Below are 25,325 nucleotides of genomic sequence, written 5' to 3' on the forward strand. Positions count from 1 at the left end.
GCCTTTTTGCGCATCCTTTTCTTTTGGGGGTCTAATACGTTTGCCTGCGTCATTTTACATGATTACACACAACTTAATTCATGGACATCTATCGTTGCATGTGTGGATTGCATGGGTTGTTACCAACAACTGGTGAAAATTTCATATTAATAGCACCTTTAGAAATATATTTACTTAATAAAAGGTGATTATGTTCAATACTTATTTTATTCTAATAAAAGGAAGAAAGTCATAATTCATGTTTGATATGATGTGAATAATTACAGAATAACTTTCATTGTTATGTTAAGCAACCCTTTGAAAGCTTCATTTCGGGACTATTTTATTTTCCAGACAGCGGCTCTGATGTGTATTGCCAAAAAATCAGAGTTTGGTTCTTACCTGTTGCTGCTATCGTATGATATCTTCTCACTTCCTCATAAAGACGGCTAAATGAAACAGATGTCGAACCCCAGAGGAACTATGAGGTCAAATACAACGACCGCCGCTTGTGTACTACAGAGCGCCGCCTCTTATCTGTGTTATTCCACTTGCTTTCATAAAGAATTAGTCTTTATGAAAATAAGAGTTCAATCTGGAGTTGTGTTTAAAGACATTCAAAGGGACAGAAGGTCAGGAGAACATCAAAGCTCACTCATAATGTGGAAATGAACCGTCTGGATGGAGAAATTCATTATGTGGACAGAGTGATTTACAGCAGTCGACATCAACACCTTCATGACAAAAAACCCCAAAGTGAACCCTACAAAGTCACAGACTGTTAAAATCCAGTATTAAACAATAAAATGTTAGTTACTTGATTACTTTATTTAAAAAAAAGGTGGATAGACATTAACAATAACACTAAACATTAGAAAGGACAGGAGTGGGAATTAAAGAAAGATAAATAAATATCTGACAACATCAGATCCTATTTTAAAGTTTATCTGCTCTACCTCTTTCCAGCTTCTGTGTTTTATGAGTTGGCTAATTTGTATGAAGTAAATTATACAAAAATGTATGATTGTTAGAAAAAAAACAAGGAGACCCCACTCCTAACCTCACCCATAAATCCTACGGGGTGGTTTCCCAGACAGGGTTTAGGTTCATGCAGGACTAGGCCTTAGTTATTTAGGGTAAGGTTGAATTCATTTTTCAAACAAAAACAATACTGGTGTGCATTATGAGACAAAACAATGGCACTGATATACAGTACTGTGCAAATGTCTTAGGCAACCATGCTACCATTAAATTAGTTGTTTTTGCAATTGTATAGGGATCATATATATAAATATTTTTCAGTCTCTTTATTAAAATACAACCAGAAAATACAGTAAATGTGTATGTAGTATTAAAAACAATATAAGCTGAAGTATTTAGGGTAAACTCCCCTTACACTTCAGCAATAGCAGGCAGCTGCAGGATCTCTTAAACCTAAATGAAATTAAATCCTAATTTCTAATTCTAATTGAATGACTTCAGGACTTCAGTCTCCTCAAAAAAGCTCAAGATGTGTTTCGTGCCAAGAGAGGTCACACAAAATACTGACCGATGCCTGAAGAAGACATTTAGTTCTGAAAATTGTTTTATTTTTAATTTTGTGTACATATTTCCTGTATTTTCTGTTTGTATCTTAATAAAAAGAGTGAAAAATAAATATGGATGGACATTAAAACTTTGCTAAAACAGCAAAGCTGATGGTGGTCTTAGACTTTTGCACAGTAAGAGATGTCAGGGCAAGGCAGCTCATACTTATTTAGTATATGATTGTTTCATCTGATCTTTTGTTTATCCCTCTCACTATCTGACTTTCCATCTAATAAAAATAATATTTCAAGAACCAAAAACTTTAACTGTAGATAGGTAGCGGAATAATTTATCAGCTAAAAGGTGCTTTGTTGGGGGATACTGCATTACAACTATGACTAAAAATTGTTATGATTTGCATTACAGATTAGGTCTACTGACTTACTGACCATTGTTTTGAAGTGTATGTTTTGGGTATGTTTGTGTGTTTTACCAAAGCATGTGAGCAGCGGAGATAGACAGATAGTTGGCTATTAAAGATGCTGGACATCATAGCCCCTGTAACTCTCTTTCTCTCAAAATCTCTGGCAACCCCCAGGGGAAAACTGGCATGATTGTCTCATGCCCCAAAGGTCTTTTCTCCATAAGCCAGATTTTATAATCCTGAACTTAAGTGTTCAGAAAATGAACAGTGTTATACATCTGTGGGTATTAAATTTAGTACAAAAGACTAATGTTAAAGCAGCAGGTCATTCTCATACAATAGATATATACTTCATCTCACCTCTGAAGACTCATACATGCATACAGTAGGTCAATAAAGCCTTTTTATCCAGTGAAGGAGCATACAATGACACAAGCGGATGTGATGGAAAAAAGCACACGGGTGAATCAAACCGTACATCCAAACACATGGAGCAAAACTCACCGCACACATCCGTTTCCAAACACGCTGCTCTCATACGTGTTCAGTGCAGAGTGGTGCAAGGAAATGGACACATCAGAAATCATGACGACATGGAAACCCAGCTCATCTTTCCCTTCTAGAAAAGATAAAAACAGGATTCGGTAGGGATGTAAAATATTCTTTTTGTGCTTTTAACACATCAACTTTGTTTGTCCTCAAAATTGATGTGTAATAAGCAGGAAAAATGACTCTCACAAGGGCCAAATTGTGATGGCTAGATGACTGGGTCAGAGAATCTCCAAAACTGCAGCTCTTATGGGGTGTTCCCATCTGCAGTGGTCAGTAGCCATCAAAATTGGTCCAAGGAAGAAAAAGCATTGAACCTCGACAGGCTCATTGATGGGGTGCGAAGGCTGACCTGTGTGGTCCGATCCAACAGACGAGCAACTGTGAAATTGCTGAAAAAGTGAATGCTGGTTCTGATAGAAAAGTCTAGTGGAGTCCATGCCTCGATGGGTCAGGGCTGTTTTGGTGGCAAAAGGGGGACCAACACATATTAGGCAGGTGGTCATAATGTTATGGATGATCAGTGTAAATTCCCATATTGTTTAAAGAAGGTTACAGGTCATTGAATAAATTCTATAAATTATAAGTATATTAATAGGCTATATAAATAATATACAGAAAAATAAACAACAGATAAAGGAGAGAAAAGCAAACTTAGCACAATAAAAATATGATCAAGCCTATATATGTACAAATGGTCTAAGAATTAAGGAAATACAGATTAACTGTGATGAAATGATTACAGATATTGTGTTGCCTTTAATAAAATGAATGAAGGACAAAACAAAAATACTGTGACGCCAGATTATAAAAAGTTATTAACATACTTTATTAACAGACATATTCATAGTATATACCCTGCTTAATGTTTTCTTGTGTGATTTTAAAGGGATATAGATGTCAATTGCAGCATTTGCGATTCTTCTAAAGAGACAGCTATTCATTTGTATGGTATTGCAATGTGGTTGCAGTTTATTGTCAACATATACTTGACTTCATGCCTGAAAAAGAAAAAAATATTTTAAAGAAGAAATAATGCATGTTGAATTAATATTAAAAAAGCTTGTCAGATTCTACACGCATGTAACTATTTTCATCTTTTTGTATAACATTGCTTTCCCCTCCTCTTGTAACAATATAGTCATAGACATAATGTCTTTATTTTCTTTTTTAAGTTATCAAATTGTGTTGATTTTTTGTTTGTTTTCGGACAGTTTTACATTTGGATACACTGCTGTGGTATTTATATTACTGTCATTGTTCAATAAAAAAGTTTTTAATAGTATTACCTGTAAGATCATAGTGGGTTCGAGTCACTGGGTTGTTATTATTGGTCAGTGCGCTCGTTACATCACAGCGCTTTAATGACGCAGAGTCTTCCGGTTTCCTTCAGTCGCGTGCTTCTTAAAGTGCGGCTGACAGCTGCAGGAGTTTGAGCTCCGTCCCGTCACTGAACTTTCTCTCTGGCTACACGCATCTGTCTCGAGTTCTGTCATATATTGTGTTGTTTATCTTCACACAAACCAGGACAGCATTTCTTCTGCACTTTGAGGTAAGTGATGTGTTGAATGACAATAGTAATATGTGTTACTGTATCCGCAGAAGTGCACCGCTTTATAGTTAAGCAAAAATTTGCTCTCTTAATAACGGACTTTAATACATTTAAATTGGTTTAGAAATACTTTCAAACATTTTAAGTCCTGAAAAACACCTTAATAATGTGTTTAAATGTGTTTGAATGTTTTATTATGACCTTGGTTATTTGAAATAATGCATTAGGCTATTTTATATTATTATAATTTATGCAGTCTTTAGACAGAAACATCTTTGAACGGGTTGTTGTGGAGCCTCAGTGATGTCTTTATCTCTATGATTTAGTAGATTAATGCAGTGGTTCTCATACGGGGGGAGAATGGGAGGTGGTGCAGGGGGGGGCAGTATTATGACATTTTATGTATTATCAAATACATTATTTTAGGCTACCATTCATTCTTGGGGGGGGGGGGGGGGGTTAAGCTGTGTTTTAGCAGAAACTGCGAGTTTAGGTGGGAATGCGTCTTTGTTTTAGTTCCTCATCATTTGACAAGGACAGCAGGTGCATTTACTAGTAATTGTCATAAACCTGTTTTGAGACAACGCGATAATGTCAAATGAAGTAGCCTATGTGATGAATTCTGTCAAAGGTTCATCAAACTTTCTTTTAAACATAATTTATTTAGAAAACGATGCAGGGGATTAGGCGCAATCGAAAGGCTGCATAACAATTAATCGCAACTAATCGTTTGCAAAATAAAAGTTTTTGTTTACATCATATATGTGTGTGTGTACTGTGTATAATAATTATGTAATAATTATTATATAAATGCATGCATGTATAATTTTAAGAAAAAAAGTGTGTATCTATCAAGTATTCATATTTATATATAATATAAAATTATATATAATATAAAAATGTACATACACATGTAAATATTTCTTAAATATATACATAATTATTATACACAATACATATATGATGTAAACAAAACGTTTATTTGCAAACGATTAGTTATGCAGCCTTAGTTTATTCATAAGATTATATATTTTTTTAATATTCCGTTGACAGATAATTTTTATGCGTCTAATTATTTTCTATTTCGTTTTTTATTTATTATTATTTAAAAATATATATTTTCATTCCAGTTTTCTCTTTAGTTTTAGCTTAATCGTTGGATAAATGATAAACGATTAGAAAAAGCATTTTTCATAGATGAAGTGGTTATCATAATAAGATTGTGGAATACAGAGATGTTCATATTAAAGCAAATATGATTTGGCAAATTTTATGCATTTCTAATAATAAGGACAATGTTTTACAAAATGAAATGTTTTTGTGGCTATGTGATGGGTTTGTTATGTGGAAGTTGGTTGTTGTGTTGTCATACAGGTCAACTGTGCTGTCGTAAAAGGTGTCCAGGGAGAAACTTTTAACTTTTAAGAAGATAAAGAGGAGAAACAGAGAAAATTAAACCACATGGTCTCTAGAATCTTTAAAGTCCCCCTGTGGTGAAAATCAAGTTTCTATTGTTGTTTATATCTGTGGTGTTTAGGGCTGCAACGGTTAATCGTGTAAATTTGCGTTTTCTCAATGAATTAATTTTAACGAATTACGGTGAAATCCAGGCACATCCTAAAGCCAGGGGGCGCTCTCGTGCAGAAACTCCCTTTGTGCCACAGAAGAAGTATCATTACAAATGCTATTCCACTAACTGTCTATAGGAATATTTATATCACTGTTCTTCAAATTGTTTCAGGTATTTTCATGATAATAAAGAATATTTTGAATGATTTTGTTTAACAAGTGTTGCTTTTTAAAATGCACGTTATAAACGACTCCTACTCATAATGACCTTAGATTGAGAATGACTTCCTACTGACCAAATGCTGTAGTACACGCACAAGCTGTGCATGAAACAGAATCGATTCAAAAATTGTGTTTTAAATATGCCTCAAGACAAACCATCTGCAAATTCATCATTCAACACCACTGCTGAGTATTTTCTTCATAAAATTGGAGTTTTCCTAAGACAGTCTCTAAACCACAAATTAAAATTGCCCTGGTTTCCTACGTCACAAACATGAAAGGGTCTCCAACCTTTTTGTAAGCAAGAGCTACCACAATGTATAAAACAATCAGAAGGGCTTCTTTTTTGATGTAGTCTACTTGAGTTGTGGCGATAGCCAATAGTATCGTGTATACTATCATCAGTTGGAAATAGTTATTATTATTATAAGCAGTTTTACATTAACATGCACATTGCGTGCTTTTCCTCGCATGAGAGGGTTTGTGGGCTTTACTTTGTGTGAGAGAGCTTGCAACACGCGCAGATTTTTTGCCCTGTTTAGTAAATCTGACCCTAAGTGTTTTAGGGGAGTAACAGTTACATTTATACCACAGGCCTGTTGAATGCTGTATTCTGATTGGCTGAGAAATGTTCCATGGGTGCTTTGCGTTGTGCCACATTACCAACTTAGGTGTGCATTATTTTCTTATAATTCAACGGCCGACTTAGCTAAAACAACAAAGCTGGTGATTGTGGCCTTTTGACTTTTGCACAGTACTGTATATATATGAGATTCCTTAAAAAAGTCTCATCTCCACTTTTAGGAAGAATGCTCTATATTTTAAGAAATAATAACGCAACATGTTTCATATATGCAACATTATTTTTTCTTTTACATTATTTAAAATTGACCAATTTTATTGATCTTTTCTCCTGGTAGTTGTTTCAAATGGCTCAGTAGCATCACCAGTCACCAGTAATGCCAGACCATGATACAGAGTGCTCTTTAAACCGACAAAACAAAAGAAGACGAGTGGACATTGGAGTGAAAAGAACTGTGAGCTCAGCTGCCACAATAACCCAAACTACTTCTGCAATCATTACTGTCACCCGTGCAGCCGCTGCCATGAACTCCTATCGCAGCCGGGAGCAGGACAATGTAGAGAGCCAAGCGACTCAGCTCGGGCACATGGACTTCGGGGGGACTAAATCAAATGTTCTTCGCAAATTGTTGAACAGGGCCAGCACATACGAGGATGCAATGGTTCCTTTTGCTAATGCTAGTATCATTAGCAAAATACTCAAGAGGAATATGTCAAAGATGGGAGTAAATGGTGAAGAACAAGGGAGAACTGGATCTGAAGAACCCCAGGAGGACACATTCAGCAATTCATCCCAGGAAAGCCCTCAAGAGTGTCTCTCACCATTTGGAAAAACCACACAGTTTGAGTGTGAGCGGCTGAATGATGAGCATCTTCTGGCCAAGCGTGCTCGTGTGGAGAACATCATTCGTGGAATGAGCCATTCGCCGAATGCGATAGCACCATCTGTTACTGGGGGAAAAGATCTTGAGCAGGACCGAAATAAAGAAACCGAGGGTTTCCTACAGTCCTTCAGTCCTCGAGACAGCTTTCGTGAAAACAAGAGGAAGCAAAAATTACCTCAGCACCAGCACCAAAGCTTCCAACAAATGGTTTCTGCACATAAGGAGCAGAAAGTTGAAGAACGCAGGCAGTTGAAACTCCAGTTGGAGGACATGCAGAAACAGCTCAGACAACTTCAGGAGAAGTTTCTCCAGATGTACGATAGCACAGATTCTGAGCCAGAAGGAGGAAATATCTCAGAAGGCAGCATTCAATCTAATGAGGGGCTTGTTGACAGTGATTCTGTTGCGGATCGCTCTGACGAAGAGATAGCAGACTTCGTTTTGCCAGTTGACGAGAAGGCCAAAATGAAGGGTTCTCTTAGGGGCAAAGATTTAATCTCCATCCATGAAGAAGACAAACATTTGGCCGAAACTCTGAAGCAGGAGTTGAACTCTGCCATGTCTCAAGTAGTAGAAACAGTGATGAAGGTTTTTTCCAAACCTCTTCGGCCACTGCTACAAGTATTCCCATCCTTCCCACCAACCCAGGAATGCTTTGCTGGTAACGGGGACGACCCAAACCTCTACACCACACATAGGAGTCTTCAGTGCATTGGTGATGCCATCATTCCCAGCCCGCTTGAATCATTTGGTGGAGTCCCTCTTCCCATCGGCAACAACCAGACCGAGGCACTGTCCCTGGTCATGCGAAAGTCTCCATCTGAACACCACCAATCCTCAGCACTTGGAGCTTATGGTGGTCACCCACATCCCTCCCTCCACCCGTCCCCTCTTTCTGCCAACATGGGGTTTAGCACACCATCCTTCCGGCATCCATTTCCCTTCCCACTCATGGGTTACTCATTCCAGAGTGCACTTGTTAACCCATCAGTGGGTTACTCTAGTAAAGACCAAGGTTCTCCTGACTCAATGGAACTATCACAAGAAAGCATACAAACCAAAATGGCTTCCGGCCACCGTCTAGGGCATCGTCGTTCCTGCTCACCAGTTCACCCAGGAAGCACCGCTGAAGGTCTGTCACTCTCATTGATCAAATCTGAATGCGGGGACCACCAGGATATGTCAGACCTCTCGCTGTACTCAGGGAGTACAATATCCTTTTCAAAGGGAAATCTATTCCTGTTATTTCATCAGTATGTATTGCTCCTTTCCAAGCATTTATTATTTACATGCATTACTGTAGTTTTTCTTAAGGGAACGTTAATCAAGTTATTTACTTACCCGATGTTGTTTAAAAGCTGTTTGACTGTTTGTGTCAGAAAGAGGCTGTTTACACTTGGCATTAACATGTGTTTTCGTCGATCGGATCACAAGGGGACGACGTTAATTCCAGGTGTAAACCTTGTTCAAAACGTTTGGAGCTCATCCCCTTTCGACCACTTTCAACCACATTCAGAGGTAGTTGAAACCCATTTCGATCGGATTGCTTTTGTAGTGTAAATGCACATGTGGTTGAATGTGTTCGAACAGCCACATGTACTGAACACAATGTTTTACGTCAGCGCTATCTTTAGCCTTTCATTTATAAAACTAAAGCGGCTGATTTCAGTGCAGTTTCATTTTGCAAGCTTGTGAAAGTTGCGCGATCTTATTTCATCAATTGCGGAAAATTCAGAAAAGCTCTAACGTATACATGTACAAAACACTATGCAGCATGTTTACTTACAACAAAAGCAGTGGACACTGACATAATATTAGCTCACGTCCATATAAACTCGTCATTACTCCCGCTCGCGTTCAAGACACACCCACATTCTCACAGACCACCCCCTCAAATTATTCAGGACAGAAGTGGTCGAAAGTGGACAAAAGAGACGGATTTAAATACCAGTTGTAAACGTGATGTGTCTCTTTCGTCCACTTGTGATCAGATCGACGAAAACACATCTTAATACCAAGTTTAAACAGCCCCTAAGATTAACCTGTAGGTTAAGTTTAAGGTATCGTAGAATGTAAAACGTTATTTACGTAGGCATAGATGAATAATAAGAGTTTTGTTCATGGCAATGACCTATTGTGAGCTTTAAACATGATTGTTTCCTCCTTATGTAAACCTCGTGCATAAACCGACTGTGAGATGTACGCCCCAACATTAAATTACACATTCAATTAATTTCAATGTTAAAAACAAAGTTTTGACTGCTAAGATAGCGCTATATGCTTGTTAATGCTATATGGTAGCATTTAGGCTAAAGTTTTACTATTGACGTTACAGTTATGTTTTGCAGATACATACTGAAAAAACACAAACTTACCACTCAGAAACTTCCATTAACAATCTCCAAACAGTTGATTCTGTAAAAAAATTTGCTGTAATTTTGCAGCTGGTTGCCCGTAATTTACTGTAGAAGATAAAGTCTGAAAATGTTTCATGTTCATTTAACTTTGAACAAAATGTTGCCAGTAAATAACATAAATGTAAAATCTACAGTAAGTTACTGCAGCTAGTTGCCAGTAATACCCAGTAATACTGTAATTTCTACAGACATTTTTTACAGTGTAATGTCTGTCTACACACACACAGAGCTACTGAAGGAGAAACAGCCAATCAGAGCAGAGCTCAACATTATTATTCATGACCCTTTTAAATAAGGTAATAATAGACCATTTCATTCTAAAGGCAAATCCCAGGGTTGTAAATGGACATGTAAAGCAACATACCTTCTATGTAGATATCAGAGAACAATTTAACATATTATTTCAATATATTCTTTCACACCTTTAAAGCGACTCATCGTTGATTTTGGAGCAGGACTAATCGCAGCTGCTGTGATTGTGTGTGAACGCGATACTTGGCTCCATTTTGGAGAAATATGTTTCAGGTTGTTGTGCACACTGTGCTATAGCTACGCAAAGTCAGTTCAGTACAGAAATATAAATACGCATCTTATTTATTATCTTGCATACCATGAAATCATTTAAATAATAAAACACCCAAGTAAATATTGCTTACATACAGTATACAGTTATAATTATTTTACATTCTTAAGCAACATTTTTCACCAAAAATGAAAACCTCCCCAATTGTGCTGTACCATTTGAACTTCTATTTGAACGATCATAAAAACAAATAAATAAATGGTGTGTGGATAATTAATTAAATTTTTAATCCCTAAAGAACCCGTCAATGACCTCAGGGCTCTCAGCTGTCACTTGGCAGGCGCACAGTATTTTCTCTTTCTGTCCATTCTACTTTACCTTGTGCTAAACAGGTGTGTCTGTTTGTCTTTTGTTTGACTGCCTTGTCTTGTCTCCTGACCCAGGGGCTTGTGATTTCCACCCCGGTGTCATTCAGAGACGATAATCAAAGAGTGATATCAAACAAACAGATGAAAAGCAATTAAACAATGGCCGTACTTTCCAGATGTCACTTGTTTTGTTAAGGGATGTAAGAAATATTACACTTGACAAATTTGTTTAACAAAGTCTGAAGTTTATGCAAAGACTAAAGACAAACAACATCGTCTTAAAGCTCTTTTAACCACACACGTAGTTCTTTACAAGGCTTATTGTGTACTTTATAACTGGGTGTAGTATATTCAAACAAACAAATAAACAAAATACTAGACACCAGCTCTGTGAATTTAAAATGACAAACTACTAACATCAAGTGGTATATTTTTAAGATGCTCTTGTAACTTAACTGCTAGAGCATGGTGCTAGCAACACCAAGGTCATGGGTCTGATTTCCAGGGAATGCACATACTAAAAATGTATATAAAGCTTGTATACGACTCTTAAAAATATGTCACTTTGGATAAAAGCCAAATGCTGCCAAATGCACGATCTTACACTTTAACCCATTATTAAGCAGAAGCCTTGAAATATGTTTGCTGTGGGGTCCCATTTAATGTCCAATGATTTTGTATATTGTGACTGTCAGTTGAGGTTTTGTTTGAGATAAATATCGCCCTGGATGTGTTAGTGAGCAAAAGATCCCCTATCTGTCTGCCGGGATGTTTTTTCTTTGACTGTGCGCTGATGTCAGAGTGCAGAAGGGTTATAGAGGAGGCGGTCCAGTGCTCATTGTCTGGCAGATTTGCCTTATCAGCCATTTTGTTGTCTGGCAGAGGTCAGCGCAGGAGAACATCCCCTTGCTTGAATGTCAAACTCACTGCGGTCTGAACTAACAGTGTTCTTAGCTTAAATGGATTATTGATGAATGCTGAGAGGATGAAGGAAAATGTGCAGCTTTGGCTGAAATATTGGAGAGTTTTCCAGGCTTTTTGTTTCTCAAAGGTCTGACATTGTGGATAAAATGATGTCATTGAACATTACCAGTATTCAAGTGAGGCTTGTAATAAACAACTAGCCACATAATTAAGTTATAAATATTGTATAAGTGATGTGTTTGTTGTAGTCCAAGAAAAGAGATTTAAGTTGGAGACAATAACTCGCGTCATCGTTTACCTTGGGGTTTGTACCTTTTGCATATGGTTAACATGTACTAATACACACTTACACACCAAAGGAAATGTAAAATCGTGAATCGGACCATAGATCCTCTTTAACATATGTGACCCTGGACCACAAAACCACACTCTAAGAAAGGTTGTGCTATTCAACACAGTACTTGTCATTTTAACACATTATGGGCCAGATATACTAAATTAGCATGAGGGTGCAATTCCAAAAAAGCGCAGATGGGAGTGGTAATATCTGTGGGTCATTTACTTAAAAGGCGCAAATTAAATAATTTGCAACAGCTGATTTCCATAATGACAAATAAATCTACTAAGAGAAGTGCAAATTAGGTCAGGGTCGCAAATAAGCAGAGCTGATGAGGTGCATGGTGATCTACTAACACCTGATGCACTTGAGTTTGCAGCTAAAAAAATGTGGGGTATGAAATCCCAGCTAACCAAACCATAGTACACTGAAAAGAACTGGACAAAAAAAATTAAGGTTTACAAGAAGTTTTGAAACACCTGCTATTGTTATGTTTGCTGGGTGTGTAAAAAACTTGATCAAACAGATATAGAGATACACAGCACAGTAACCACGATTTAATCGAAAACGGACGAAGACAAAAGGGAATTGGAATTATTGACAGGTGGTGATTATTAACAATGACAATCAGGTGAGGAAGAGTGGAGGATTATGGGAAATGAAGTTCGGATAACAATTACAGTGCCTCTATTAGCAACAATTGCAGCCATTCAAGCGCAAATTAATTTAAGACATGCTTTTTTCTGCGTTAAATAATTGCGCAAATACCAGTAATATCACATGCGCAAACATTAGTAAATCGCGTTGCGTAAATCATTTAAATAATCGACCTCCCATAAATTTTGCATCTGAAAGAGAAACTCCTAGAAATGCATATGCAATAAGGTTGCAAAAATAATAGACCACACCTTTTTAGCGCTAATAATCCTCTGCGCGTTTTTAGTAAATCCTGAAAAATTGTTGTTTTATTTAACAAAAAAATTATGGTTTGCGCTTGGTGCAAGCTGTTAGTAAATCTGGCTCTATGAGTCGTTTTGTGTTCATCTTGTGTTAAAATAAATAAAAAAGACAACACAAGTTGTGTTTAAGTAACACGTGTTGTTCTTATAATAACACAGAGATGTGTGTATTTTGGGAAAATGCATTTAGTGTGTTGTTCCGAAACTTACACTGATTGTGTTGTTTTTAACACATCCGTTCTAAGTAATAAGGGGATTTTTTTTTAATTAAGAATTATACATTACCTGAAAGCTGAATAAATTAGGCTTCCGTTGATGTATTGTTAGTTAGGAGAGTACAATATTAGAAAATCTGAAATCTAAAGCTGCAAAAAATTAAAATATTGAGAAAATCCCTATTAAAGTCGTCCTTAGCAGCACATATTACTTATGATGAATAAATACATTTTGATATATTTACAGAAGGAAATGTACAAAATATCTTCATGGTGCATGATTTTTCCTTAAATGTCCCATTCTTTCCGTGTTTTTGAAGCTTTGATTGTGTTTACAGTGCGCAATATAACGTGTTCATGTTTCACGTGTAAAAAAACATGGTATTTTTCACATAATTTACTTATTTTTATAGCGATGTTTTAAATGTCCTAAAAACAGGCTGATGTCTTCCTTGTTCGAAAAAATTATTCATTCAATTTACTTAGGTAAGCGGTTGCAATCAAATTATTCAAGGTACATTTAAACAAAAAAAATTAGAATAGTGAAATAAAATAAAAAACTTTTGTTTAAATGTAGCTTAAATAAATTGTTTGCAACCGCTTACCTTAAAAAAATTGAGTAAATTGAATGAATAATTTTTTTCAGTGTATGAAGTCACTACTTCAGAAATACGTAACGAGTTCTGATCACAAAGAACGTGACCTTTAATATCCTATGATTTTGGACTAAAAAATCGATAATTTTGATGTATTTTTGGCTTTTGCTACAAATAATACCCAAGTGACTTATGACTGTTTTTTACTGATCCGGGATCACATAGGTGCTATTGCATTGTACCTGTCCCTGTCCCTTAACACCTCCAACCCTGCACCTGCCCAGAGCAACACTTACGCAAATGCTTTTTTTGCAGGTAGTTAACCACACCTAATATAAAGTGTGACCTTTTCAACATACTATTCAAAAAAGTCTCATTCCTAATAGTGCACCCACAGCTCTGTTTGCGTTCTGTCCGTGCTAAAATGAAGATTCAAACACATTTGAAGGTGATATGCAAATACATTTTATCACTTCACCATCTGGAGGTGGTTGGAGGTTTGGGATCGGCGTAGGAAAAGACGTTGCTTGTTTTGCCTGTAAAATGACTTTCTGGTGGAAAAACTATCAGTCGCATTGTTTTTCATGTTATATTGCCCATGAAACTTTGACACTTTGAGTGATGATGAGAGGAACATTTCAAGCAAATCTTAATCCTTTGCATCACGCTCATTTTCCTTTACTGCCGGTGTCACATCCAGGAGGGTTTATCTCCAAACCACCTGAAGAAGGCCAAGCTGATGTTCTTCTACACCAGGTATCCGAGCTCTAACATGTTGAAGATGTACTTCTCTGATGTGAAGGTAAGCATTTAATTTCCCCCACTAATCTTTAATCCTGAATTTCCTACCTGTTGCTTTTTTATGGTTACTGTCTGCATTACTACATGGCTGCTCACTACTCTGACTTTATTTCTAACACACATAGTATGACAAAGAGATACTCTGGGAAAATAAATTCTAGTAGTTTTGTAGTTTGTTGACAGAAATATTATTTGGTAATGAGTGTGTCAACTCATGTTGTTTTAAACCTGTATGATTTTCTTTTTTCTGATGAACACAAAAGAAGATATTTTGAGAAATGATGTAAGCACACATCTGATTGTAACCATTGACTTCCATAGTAGGAAAACAAATATTATGTAAGTATTGTTTTAACGGATAAAGAAGATATTTTGAAAAATTTACGGTTGACGGTATCCATTGAATTCCATCGTATTTGTTTGACATACAGTACTGTGGAAAAGTCTTAGGCCACCATGACCAACTTTGTTGTTTTAGAAGTTTTAAAGGTATAGTTCGGCCAAAAATGATATTAAACCCATGATTTACTCACCCCCAAGCTGTCCGAGTTGCATATGTCCATCGTTTTTCAGACAAACACATTTTCGGATATTTTAGAAAATGTTTTAGATCTTTCAGTTGATTAAATGTAATGTTACGGGGTCCACGACCTTCAAGTCCAAAAAAAGTGCATCCATCCTTCACAAAATAAATCCAGGATGATAAACAAAGGTCTTCTGAGGGTAATCCATGCGGTGTTGTTGTAGAAATATCCATATTTAAAACTTTATTAACGTAAATAACTACCTTCCGGTAGCTCCGCCATCTTAGTGGCACGAAACACATCTTGAGCTTTTTTGAGGAGACTGACGTCCTGAAGTCATTCGATTAGAATTAGAAATTTGGATTTAATTTCATTTAGGTTTAAAAGATCCTGCAGTTTTCTGCTATTGCTCAAGTGGAAGGGGAGTTTACCCTAAATACTTCAGCTTATATTGTTTTTAATACTACATACACATTTTCTGTATTTTCTGGATGTATTCTAAAAAAGAGACTGAGAAATAATTATATATCATCACTATACAATTGCAAACACAATTATTTTACTTAACATAAAATAATTAGATTTAACCTGATATACACGTTTTACACATTTTGTAATATGTTTGTAATATGTGGGTTCACATAAGGTGAAGGTTTAGTTGCATTTATTTTATAACTCATCTTTGAGCATCATAATAGCATATGTAAAAGTTTTTCCTGTGACCATAATTTCTTTATGCTTAAAACAGCTTATGTTACTCTACACTCTTGCATCATTTAGTATACGCAGATCTGACTATGAATATGCAAATTAGTCCCCACCTTTACTTAATTGCACAGCACGGACCATAGATATGAACATGCAAATACACATAACTGCTAAGGTTTACACATGCATACGTGAACTGTGCATTTGCAGGACTGATTATTTTAGCAGCAGGGCTGTCATTGTTTCAGCCTATCAGAGTCTATGCTGCATCCATACATATGATGTTTTGATAATATGATAATATAAATATCTATGACTCAATCTACTGATCAACCCGGTTGAACTGTGATAATGTGATTGGTTACATGTTTGTGATGTAGGAAACCAAGATGATTCAGTAATGACATTGATCACATCTAATGTTATATAATATTCTGTCTGTCAGTTTAACAGATGCATCACATCTCAGCTGATCAAGTGGTTCAGTAACTTCAGAGAGTACTACTACATCCAGATGGAGAAGTTTGCACGTCAGGCCGTGAATGATGGAGTACTGATTGCTGATGATCTCAGTGTGACCTGTGACTCTGAGCTTTACAGAGTTCTCAACATGCACTACAACAAGGCCAATGACTTTCAGGTATGTGCATGTACTAATACACACTTGAATCGGACAATAGGTGCTTTTTAAAATGATAAAATAATGTTGATTTTGTACTGTTTCTGAGTGATCTGCTTCTTGCTGTTTTGACAAAAAAAGTCAATTAAGTTGTTAAAGGACGTCATCAGGAGAACTGTGTAGGTGGGTTTGTGTAGATGTGTTTATATGGGAAGGTGACCTGCCAATGCTGAGTGTTCCTGTCGAACAAATGTGCTTGAGTCATGTGATATAAATCTGCCCTCTTTTTCTTACTGCAATGCAATCTATCGCTCCATCTCTCTGACTCTACTGTACATCCCCTTCATCCACTTTTAAAAGTATAGAGGAGGTACATGTGTCATTACTGTACACACAAACACACACGCAGGCAGGCACGCAAGCACGCACGGTCAGTGGCAAGCACGCACACACACATAGTTATTGTTCCAGGAACTTCAGCACTACAGCTATTTACATACATAAATGAAGAAAACGCAAATAATGTAGAGATCAGCATATTACTTTACTATCTACTGTTAGATGCACGTGTGCGTGTGTGTGTGTGTGCGTATGTGTGTGTGAAAGATTTTGCATGTTAAGGATTTTCTAAGCAGGTGTTAGAGAGATACTAACAGCTGATTAAAACTTTGCTTAGGGAAAATGTGCTAAGCCATGCAAATTTCTCACACAAATCAACCGTCTTCTCTAGTACCTGTGTAAGAAAGTTTGTTTCTGTTTAACAATGTCAAAATGTGGCCAATCAAATGGTAATGTCAATGTTTATCTGAGCACAAACTCAAGCATGTCATTTAAAAATTAAAAAGGTGTATCATTTAAATCACACAGAAAGTAGTTTTTACCTCTGGTATATTTGCATTCAAGTATCAATTAACCAAGTGTGTACTTTCTTCACTAAAACACAGCAGTAAAGTTGTTAGACCTCTGTTCCCTGTGTATGGCCAGACTCCATCCCTCATAGGCTATAGTGTTTGTGTCTCACCTGGGCTCAGGAAGCAGAGAGACTGGCTTCACTACCTTGATAAAAATAATATCAATTAAGTTTGATTAAAAGATAGATTTTAAAGGACTCTTTACCTAAAATACAAGACAATAAAAAAAACGAGACTGGATACATTTTAAAAGATGGAGAGTCTTTAAATTGTATTGGTTCTCGAGCAAAAACAAGCATATGACAACTAGTCAGAGGAGACACAAGAACCAGAGAGATACAGGGGTTAAATGAACCCCATTCACACAGCACTTTGGTCCCAGACAATATAAAAACATTAGCTTCTGTGGCTTCTGTGTGAATACAAACATGTACAATAAAAGTTCTGGAATAGCTCCTGTAAAGAGGACCTAATAACAATGCCGTAAGGGACGTGCCGTAGGGAGGACGTGCGTGTCATTGCGGCAAGAAGTTATGGTTCAGCACTTTAACAGAGGGATTTAAATCCAGATCAAATGTCAGCAAACTGGACTGAAGCAGAGATCAGGGAGCTCGTCACTGAGCTGAGATCATTCACCAGCATGCCAGAAATGATCTTTATGATCTTGTCATAAAAAAACATGCATACGCGTGGTTATTAGAGAGAGAAATCACGGATAAAAAGCAAATTGCAGACGCTGCGGAAAAAGTGTGATTGAGTTTGCTTAGCCTAAGGCTTGCTTTTTATGTCTAGTAAATGCATTTCCAAATTAAAATTCATAAAAGTTGAGTTCCTCTGTTGCACAAAACGTATAAGTGTCATAAACTTTTGTTAAACACAGAGCTCATTTTTTGCGATAATCCAAAAGTCTATGGGAAAATGAATGGGTTTTTTGGCGAGAGAGCCAGTGTCCTGCTAACTTGCTCTGTATGACCCTGTATGTCAAAAAATATATTTTCCAAAAATTATTTTTAAATATATATATTTTAAAAAGTTCAAAAAACATTAGTTGCAATATGTTTATAAAAAATATTTTTTTTAAATATATTTGTGGGCATTTTTTGTATATTTTGAAATATTAAAAAAATCTAGATATTTTAAAGCATTAATATTCATGTTGCATTGGATGAAAAACTTTGTATGTTACAAACCTCTAAACATAACAGGTTTAAAAAGATTTAAATGTAATATATTTTCAACTATAATTCAAAAATATATTTAATTAAGCTTACTTTCTACAAAATGTATTAAGCATATATTTAAAAAAAAATTGCCGTATGGGATGGCACTCTGTCTGACCTTGACGTGTTCTTGACAGCTTTTGTGAGACTCACTAAGGTGTCTGACCGTAGCAGATTGGGTTACAACGAGAGCAGAATAAGACAGAGATGAGTAAACACAATGGATTTAGTGTACAGTAGATGGGTTTGGATGTGATATTTAGGTCTTCTCATATTTCCAGTGTGGCAAAACATACAGTAGATTTAGCATTAGTTATTGGTAGGTGTGATTCAGATGCGGGCCTGCTGACTCTCACTGTTTTACCAGCCATTTCAGGTGAGCGATTGTGCTGAACTCAGGATTCAGATTTCTAAAGTGATATCACTTTGTTGTTCTCATTGTTCGCCACAGTCTTTTACATACCCACATCTGACCTTGAGTAGTGAACATCTCTGTGTCACAGTGGAAAAACAAAACCCTACGCATTCAGATGAGTTTAGACGCGCTACAAAATGATGGTTAATTCGAGAACTAGATGAGCTCTGTTATTCGGCATCCTCCAGTTATAACATCCAGGTGAAGCTCTCGTATGGAAGACCCTGTGAGTTTTAGTGAGAGTAAAACGCGGGGCTCGACTCAAGGCTAAAGAGCTGAATGTGTTTATTTACCCTTCATCAAGGCTACTAGATTTGAAGCCTTGCTTTCAGTGAGGCCGTCTGTGAACCCTTCAAAACAACCAGAGAGATTCCTAACACTGGACTTCCCAGCATGCCGGATACAGTTGACATGGGAAGTGCTCTGGACTGCATTCTCATGTTGGTTTGGTTATGGATTAACCAGAGCGGTTCAAGATCGTGTGTGCGATTCATGGATCCTTGAAGTATATCACATCCTTTATCTCTCACGGTCAGTTTGTGTTTGGTCAGCGAACACAAACACATTCCCAGAAGATGTTAGACTGAATCACAGTACTGTCCTCCTGACAAGGTCAACTCCAGAGTTTCGTCAAGTTTTGAGTTTGGATCACTTTTACTATTCTTAAAGGAAGAATGAAATTTTTTTTTTTAAGAACTGTTTTCCATTCAATGTCAGATCAGGTCAAATGACATCATAAAAGTCCAAACACTGTAGCATTTATACACTCATTTCAAATCTTATGAAGCCATACTTTTTTTTTTTAGAGTCAAACACGCATTTTAATTACAGTGCATGGGTAGACTGGCTATCTAGCATACCGGGCATTTTCCCAGTGGGCCGCGGACTTATTTGGGCTGACAGTCCCGAGTCTGACACTTTTTTTTATCTATATATTATTGTTTCTGACTGGCCCATAAATCCAGACAGTTGATCAGTGGCCTGATTGACAATGGGCTGGCCCAGTAACATAGTTAAGCACCAATCCCTTTCACTTTGGTTCTTCCAGCATAATGCATAAAAAATAGTGCAAGAGTAACCACAGGCCTTTGACACACGCTCTGGGGCCCATGGGCTATTTTCTTTACTGACCTATCAAAATGTTGACAAATCAAAATGAAAGAAGGTGGGAGTTTCTGTTCACAGAAGCCGTCGTTAATGACTCCCAACCAGTCGAATTACACGGCAGAGCAAGATTTTTAACCAATCAATTGAAAGAAATCTGTTTTTTGTTAAAGGCACAAAAGGCAAGTCTGAGTATTATTTCTCTACTAGCTCCCCCTAGTGTCTGGGAGTAAATGCTTTCTACATCTGAGACTTTACAAGACTGAAGGACACCGGGTCGGATACAGCGAACTTGCAAGTGGGGTATTCTTCCTACAGACGGTAGGGGCGGGCGAGAGAGTCTTCATTCGTCATGTAATGAGTCATTTAACCATATACCGACTTACGAAGATGATTTATTAACATAAAAATGCTGCCTTGTGTCCCTTTAAGATGAACATGAATTCCAGCAAATCACATTACAGAGCTAAGCAGAATTAAACCAACCAATTAAATGAAAGAAGGCTGGAGTCTCTGGGGTCTCATTTATAAAACGTGCGTAGGATCCTTACTAAAAGTCTATGTACGTACAAAAGCCAAAAATGGCATACGCCAACAAATATTAAGACAAAGCAAAGTTCCCTTTATAAATCACAGATTACCTGCAAGTGTGCGTACATGAATCATCCTTGGATCCCCATTCTTCCGTCAAGTTTGTTTTTTATAGATCACAACCTTTGCGTGGAAACTGGCACACTTTATAAATAAGACCACTATGTTTGAGCATTTGTATAGTGCTTAACACATGAATGCATATTGTTTCAAAGCTGCATTGGAGAAAATGCATCCTTATATTAAAAAATACAGACAGCAAATCCTGAAATGCAAACTACTTAACTTTAGGTCAATTTAGCAGTTTTAATTTAAAAGTGACATTTAGATTATTTGCCATGTAACACTTGCTCCAGTGACTGTCAGTCAAGCAAATAGAAACAATAAATGTATAAGCATACAGTATAAGATAAAGTATAAATGTGTGTAAATTGTGGATTAAATTAGAAGAAGATTTCACAAGAAGGCAGAACTCTTATCACAAGTAATGAAATGACATTTAGGGCTAAGTTTTTGTTAATATGATTTTAAAAGTCTTAGGCCACCATGCCACTATTAGATTTTTTATTTTTTTCATAGTGATCATATATAATTGTTTCTCAGTCTCTTTAATATAATACATCCAGAAAAACATGAAATGTGTATGTAGTATTAAAAACAATATAAAAGTATAAGCTGAAGTGTCAAGTATTTAGGGTAAACTCCCCTTCTACTTGAGCAATAGCAGGCAGCTGCAGGATCTCTTAAACCTAAATGAAATTAAATCCTCATTTCTAATTCTAATCGAATGACTTCAGGACTTCAGTCCTCTCAAAAAAAGCTCAAGATGTGTTTCGTGCCAAGAGAGGTCACACTAAATACTGACTGATGCCTGAAGAAGATACAAACAGAAGATACAGGAAATATGTACACAAAATTAAAAACAAAACAATTTTCAGAACTAAATGTCTTCTTCAGGCATCAGCTTCTCACATGCATGGCGACAAAAACAATCTGATAACGCAACTCTTCCTCTTCTCTGTGGAAGTGCAACAAGGTCACACACTGTTTTGGGGTATTCCTGTAGGACCTATTCCTGAGATTAGTCAAAAATTCAGAATTTGAAAAATGGGATCACGAAAAATGGCACCTTTAACAGGTTAAAGCATTTATAAAGCAAGTGTCAGACAATAATGGTGTTGATTGAAAAATTATGAATATAAAAACATATAAACAACGATAGAAACTTTATTTTCACCACAGGGGGATTTTAATATCGTACAGATCATACATTGAGTTAATCTAATCCAGTGTATGGTTGTTCATTTAACCCCAGTTGTTTACTCCCAATTTCTAGTTCATTTTTATATTATTATTTGCTTAATTTGATCGCATGTATCTGTTGTTTACAGTAATTTTCTCAGATTTGGTAAAGTATGCTACTTTGTGCATTCTAAAAGGCAGTAAAAAGTCACAAACTGTATGACTTGCACTGCTCACTGGATGAGTTCAATGCAGAACTCACATTGAGTACATTGGCCAGTATGTCACTTTCACTATATTTATGTTTTAAAACTGCTTTCTTTACTGGCTTTAAAGCATTAAAGCAACACCAAAGAGTTTTGGCTCTTTGCTCCCCCTACAGGTTAGAAGCGTAATTGTCCATTACCCACTGTCATAAATACTGAGGCATAGCTGGCTCTGATTGGATTGTAGGTCTGCCGTAAAGCAAGTTTTTGTAGTATTCACTCGGACTACAGGACCACTACCCGACGTTTGGAAACTTCTTTAGTGCGGTTTTGGCCGATAGAGGGCTGCAAAGCGAATGTGAAAGTGCTGTTCACCCTGTTTAGAGTGGATGAACGACTGAAACTGTTTTGGAAGCGTTATTTTAAGGTAAAAAAAACTCTTTGGTGTTGCTTTAACAATGTATAAATAAGTCTATTACAAGTCATAGATTAGTTTAAGACGTATTTTAATTATGGTCCATCTCAAATTATTTACTTAGATGCAACAAAATACATTAAAATGAAGTTTTCAGAAGTAACATTGCAAGGTTATTTCTTGTACAGTTAATCAGACACAGGCAGTATTTCGCATTAAATGTGATTGTGAGCTTTTGTGTGTCAGTGGATGTCAGGAATGAGATATTTTAAGTGTACTGAAGAATGTCTCCCTCGCTGTCTGGTACTTCAGACAGATAAAGAAAGTGAATCTCGTCTTCTCTTTGGTTTTATCACATAGTCTGCATTTTTTCTGCTCTCTCTGTATCCAGGATCTGTGATGTTGTCACTTTGCTTTTTCTCTTCATGGTCACTCAATATTTTGACAAAAATTTACATTTGTAATAACATATCAAATTTGTAAAGTTTTATCATGAGTAAACCTGAATCAGTGGGTTTAGGAGTAAGAATCTTCAGTGGATGTGATAGAGCAGGGGTTTTCAAAATGGGGTCCGGGGACCCCCAGGGGGCCTCCAGGTATTTCTAGGGGGTCCCCAGCAAATTTCATAGAAAAATTGTTAAAATTTTTGCTTTCTAGTGTGTTTTCCTTATTACAGTCTTCTTCATCTCACTCCCTGCGGTTTGTATATCCTTGTAAAGCTGCTGCAAATTAAATCAATTGAAAATATTTCTCTTCAGGTTTGTACATCCAGCATTATATTTATTATGCATAAAACATATAAATTGCTATATATTTTAGGTGGGAGGGGGGTCACTCACAAATGTTTCATCCTATTTGGGGGTCTTTGGCATTATAAAGTTTAAAAACCCCTGGTCTAGGAGAGCTTTATGTTTGGTATCGGCCAAGTCAGTTTCTGGTGCATTACTGCCACCAGCTGGACAGGAGTTGTATAGCAGTGATTGAAAGAGAAAAACATAAATTGAATGTGATAAAAGGAAATGAGAACAGCTGTGAGACTGATTGTTATGCCAAATGCATACATGTAAATGAAAATGTTTTATAAGGGTGAGCAGGAAACAAACTAACGTGGGTTATTTGTAATGCAGCTACTTTACATATTTATACAAGGCTGAGCAATCTGTGCTTTTAGTCTTTTTCTCTTACTGTCAGAAGATCTCCTGTCAATCTGTGAAAAGTTTTGATATGTTTTGGGTAAGATATTGAACAAAGAGTGTTTTGGAGGCATGGAAGTGCATTTCTTTGTCTGGATATCTATCTATTATAAAAATATATATAAACAATATCCACCTTTAGTATACACAGACAGAATTGTATTGAATTATTTGTGTTTAAACAAAATTTTCTAGCAGGTGTTACAACAAACCCTCTGTTTGTTAAATTGTTGAGACGTTTACAGTTTGCACTTTATGTGTAATTGTACGATAACGGTCGGTCCCACAAACAAACTTTGTGTTCATTTTTAGCAGAGATGTGTGTGTTGATTCTCTAAAAAATTATTCATCTAACTTAAATATTTTTTGAATGATTGAGCCAAAGCTAAAAAAAACTCCTAAATTTGGAAGAAAACAAGGATCAACATAATTCTGTGATTGGCTTTTAAACGTATATGCCCAGAACAAAAGATGATATCTGAATGAAGATTTTAGGCTTCAGTATTTGAGCAACTGCAAGATAAACCGATGCCATTATTATAACTTGATTTTGTGTGATATACTGTATATTTATCATCTGCTCACCGTATGTCTCCTGCAGGTTCCCAGGCGTTTCTTGGAGGTTGCTCAAATAACATTACGGGAGTTCTTCAATGCGATTTTAGCTGGTAAAGACATTGATCCGTCATGGAAGAAGGCGATTTATAAAGTCATCTGCAAACTGGATTCTGAGATTCCAGAGGTCTTTAAATCTAAAAACTGTCTTCAGGAACTCATTCAGGAATAACATGCTTTATTTTTCCTTTACTGTATATGTACAGTATATCCATCATTTGTGTTGCAGAATTTTATCTGTTGAATGAATATCATATGAAGTAACATTACACAGCTGATTACATTTACTTTATCATTTTATTATTTTATTGTTCCTTTTGTTTAATATTTTTTTTATTTAATGTAGACAATCATGCTAAGTTTTGCTGTTTATTTAAACAGGCCATAACACTGTAGGTTGAGCTGAATAACAGCTATTAACAGCTACTATTTTAAAGTTTTGTTATGCTATACGTACTCTTTTTGTATGTGTTTTATGATAAAGGAGAAATACATAAATACTCATTACAGAATGTAAAACTTCTTATGCAAATTTGTACAGAAACTGTTAGAAATGTTTTTATAGATTAGATTTAATTTGTTCTTTTCCTTCTGTTCTAGTTTGTTAAGGGTTTAATGGAACGGCTTTGACTGACATTTCAATGCACAAATCAGAGTGTTGACTGAAAAGCTGTAACCCCGCCCCTTTGTCTGAGTTTATTCACAGTACTGTTGTGTGAAATTCACCATAGAAAGACTGACGAAACTGTAAATGAAACTGTTCATGTCTATAAAGTCAGGACAGTACTCATTCAGGTGTATTTGGCAGCTGAGATCTCTTTGTGTTGAAAACGCATTTCCTCCCATCCCAGAGGAAAAAAGTGTCTCTTATTGTCTCATTCCTAAATAATTATTCCTGCTTATGAGTTTATATGTTTATGTTTGAGACTGACATGTCTAATTGGTTCCCTTCCTTGAGTAGTAGATCTTTTTTATCTTTATATTTAGCTTGTATTTATTTTATATATTTTGCAGTGCAGTATTTTCATTGCCCTTTTTGAGTGCATAGCTACTGTATGAGGATTTATTACAAAATAAACTCACTCTGAACCTTCATTTTGCCTTCACTTCCATAGTATTCTTTTTACCTACTAT

The 25,325-nt window shown here is 36.3% G+C and overlaps 1 protein-coding gene across 2 annotated transcripts; it reads left to right on the forward strand.

Moving 5' to 3' along the window:
* Positions 1-3,888: 3,888 nt before the first annotated feature.
* On the forward strand, positions 3,889-25,286 carry LOC135750055 (prospero homeobox protein 1-like). 2 transcript variants are annotated; one of them, XR_012334737.1, is made up of 5 exons: positions 3,889-4,031; positions 6,743-8,500; positions 14,322-14,429; positions 14,692-14,767; positions 16,106-16,239. XR_012334737.1 is itself a non-coding variant. In XM_065268833.2 (5 exons), exons 2-5 carry the CDS (start codon positions 6,782-6,784, stop codon positions 24,361-24,363), a joined length of 2,208 nt encoding a protein of 735 aa, XP_065124905.1. In that variant the 5' UTR covers positions 3,889-4,031; positions 6,743-6,781; the 3' UTR covers positions 24,364-25,286. The 2 variants fall into 2 exon arrangements, 1 of the variants encoding a protein (XP_065124905.1); XM_065268833.2 differs by lacking the exon at positions 14,692-14,767 and adding an exon at positions 24,178-25,286 and having other exon boundaries at positions 16,106-16,300.
* Positions 25,287-25,325: the final 39 nt, after the last annotated feature.

Source organism: Paramisgurnus dabryanus, chromosome 12 (genome assembly GCF_030506205.2).
Source record: "Paramisgurnus dabryanus chromosome 12, PD_genome_1.1, whole genome shotgun sequence".
Taxonomy (NCBI): Eukaryota; Metazoa; Chordata; class Actinopteri; order Cypriniformes; family Cobitidae; genus Paramisgurnus; species Paramisgurnus dabryanus.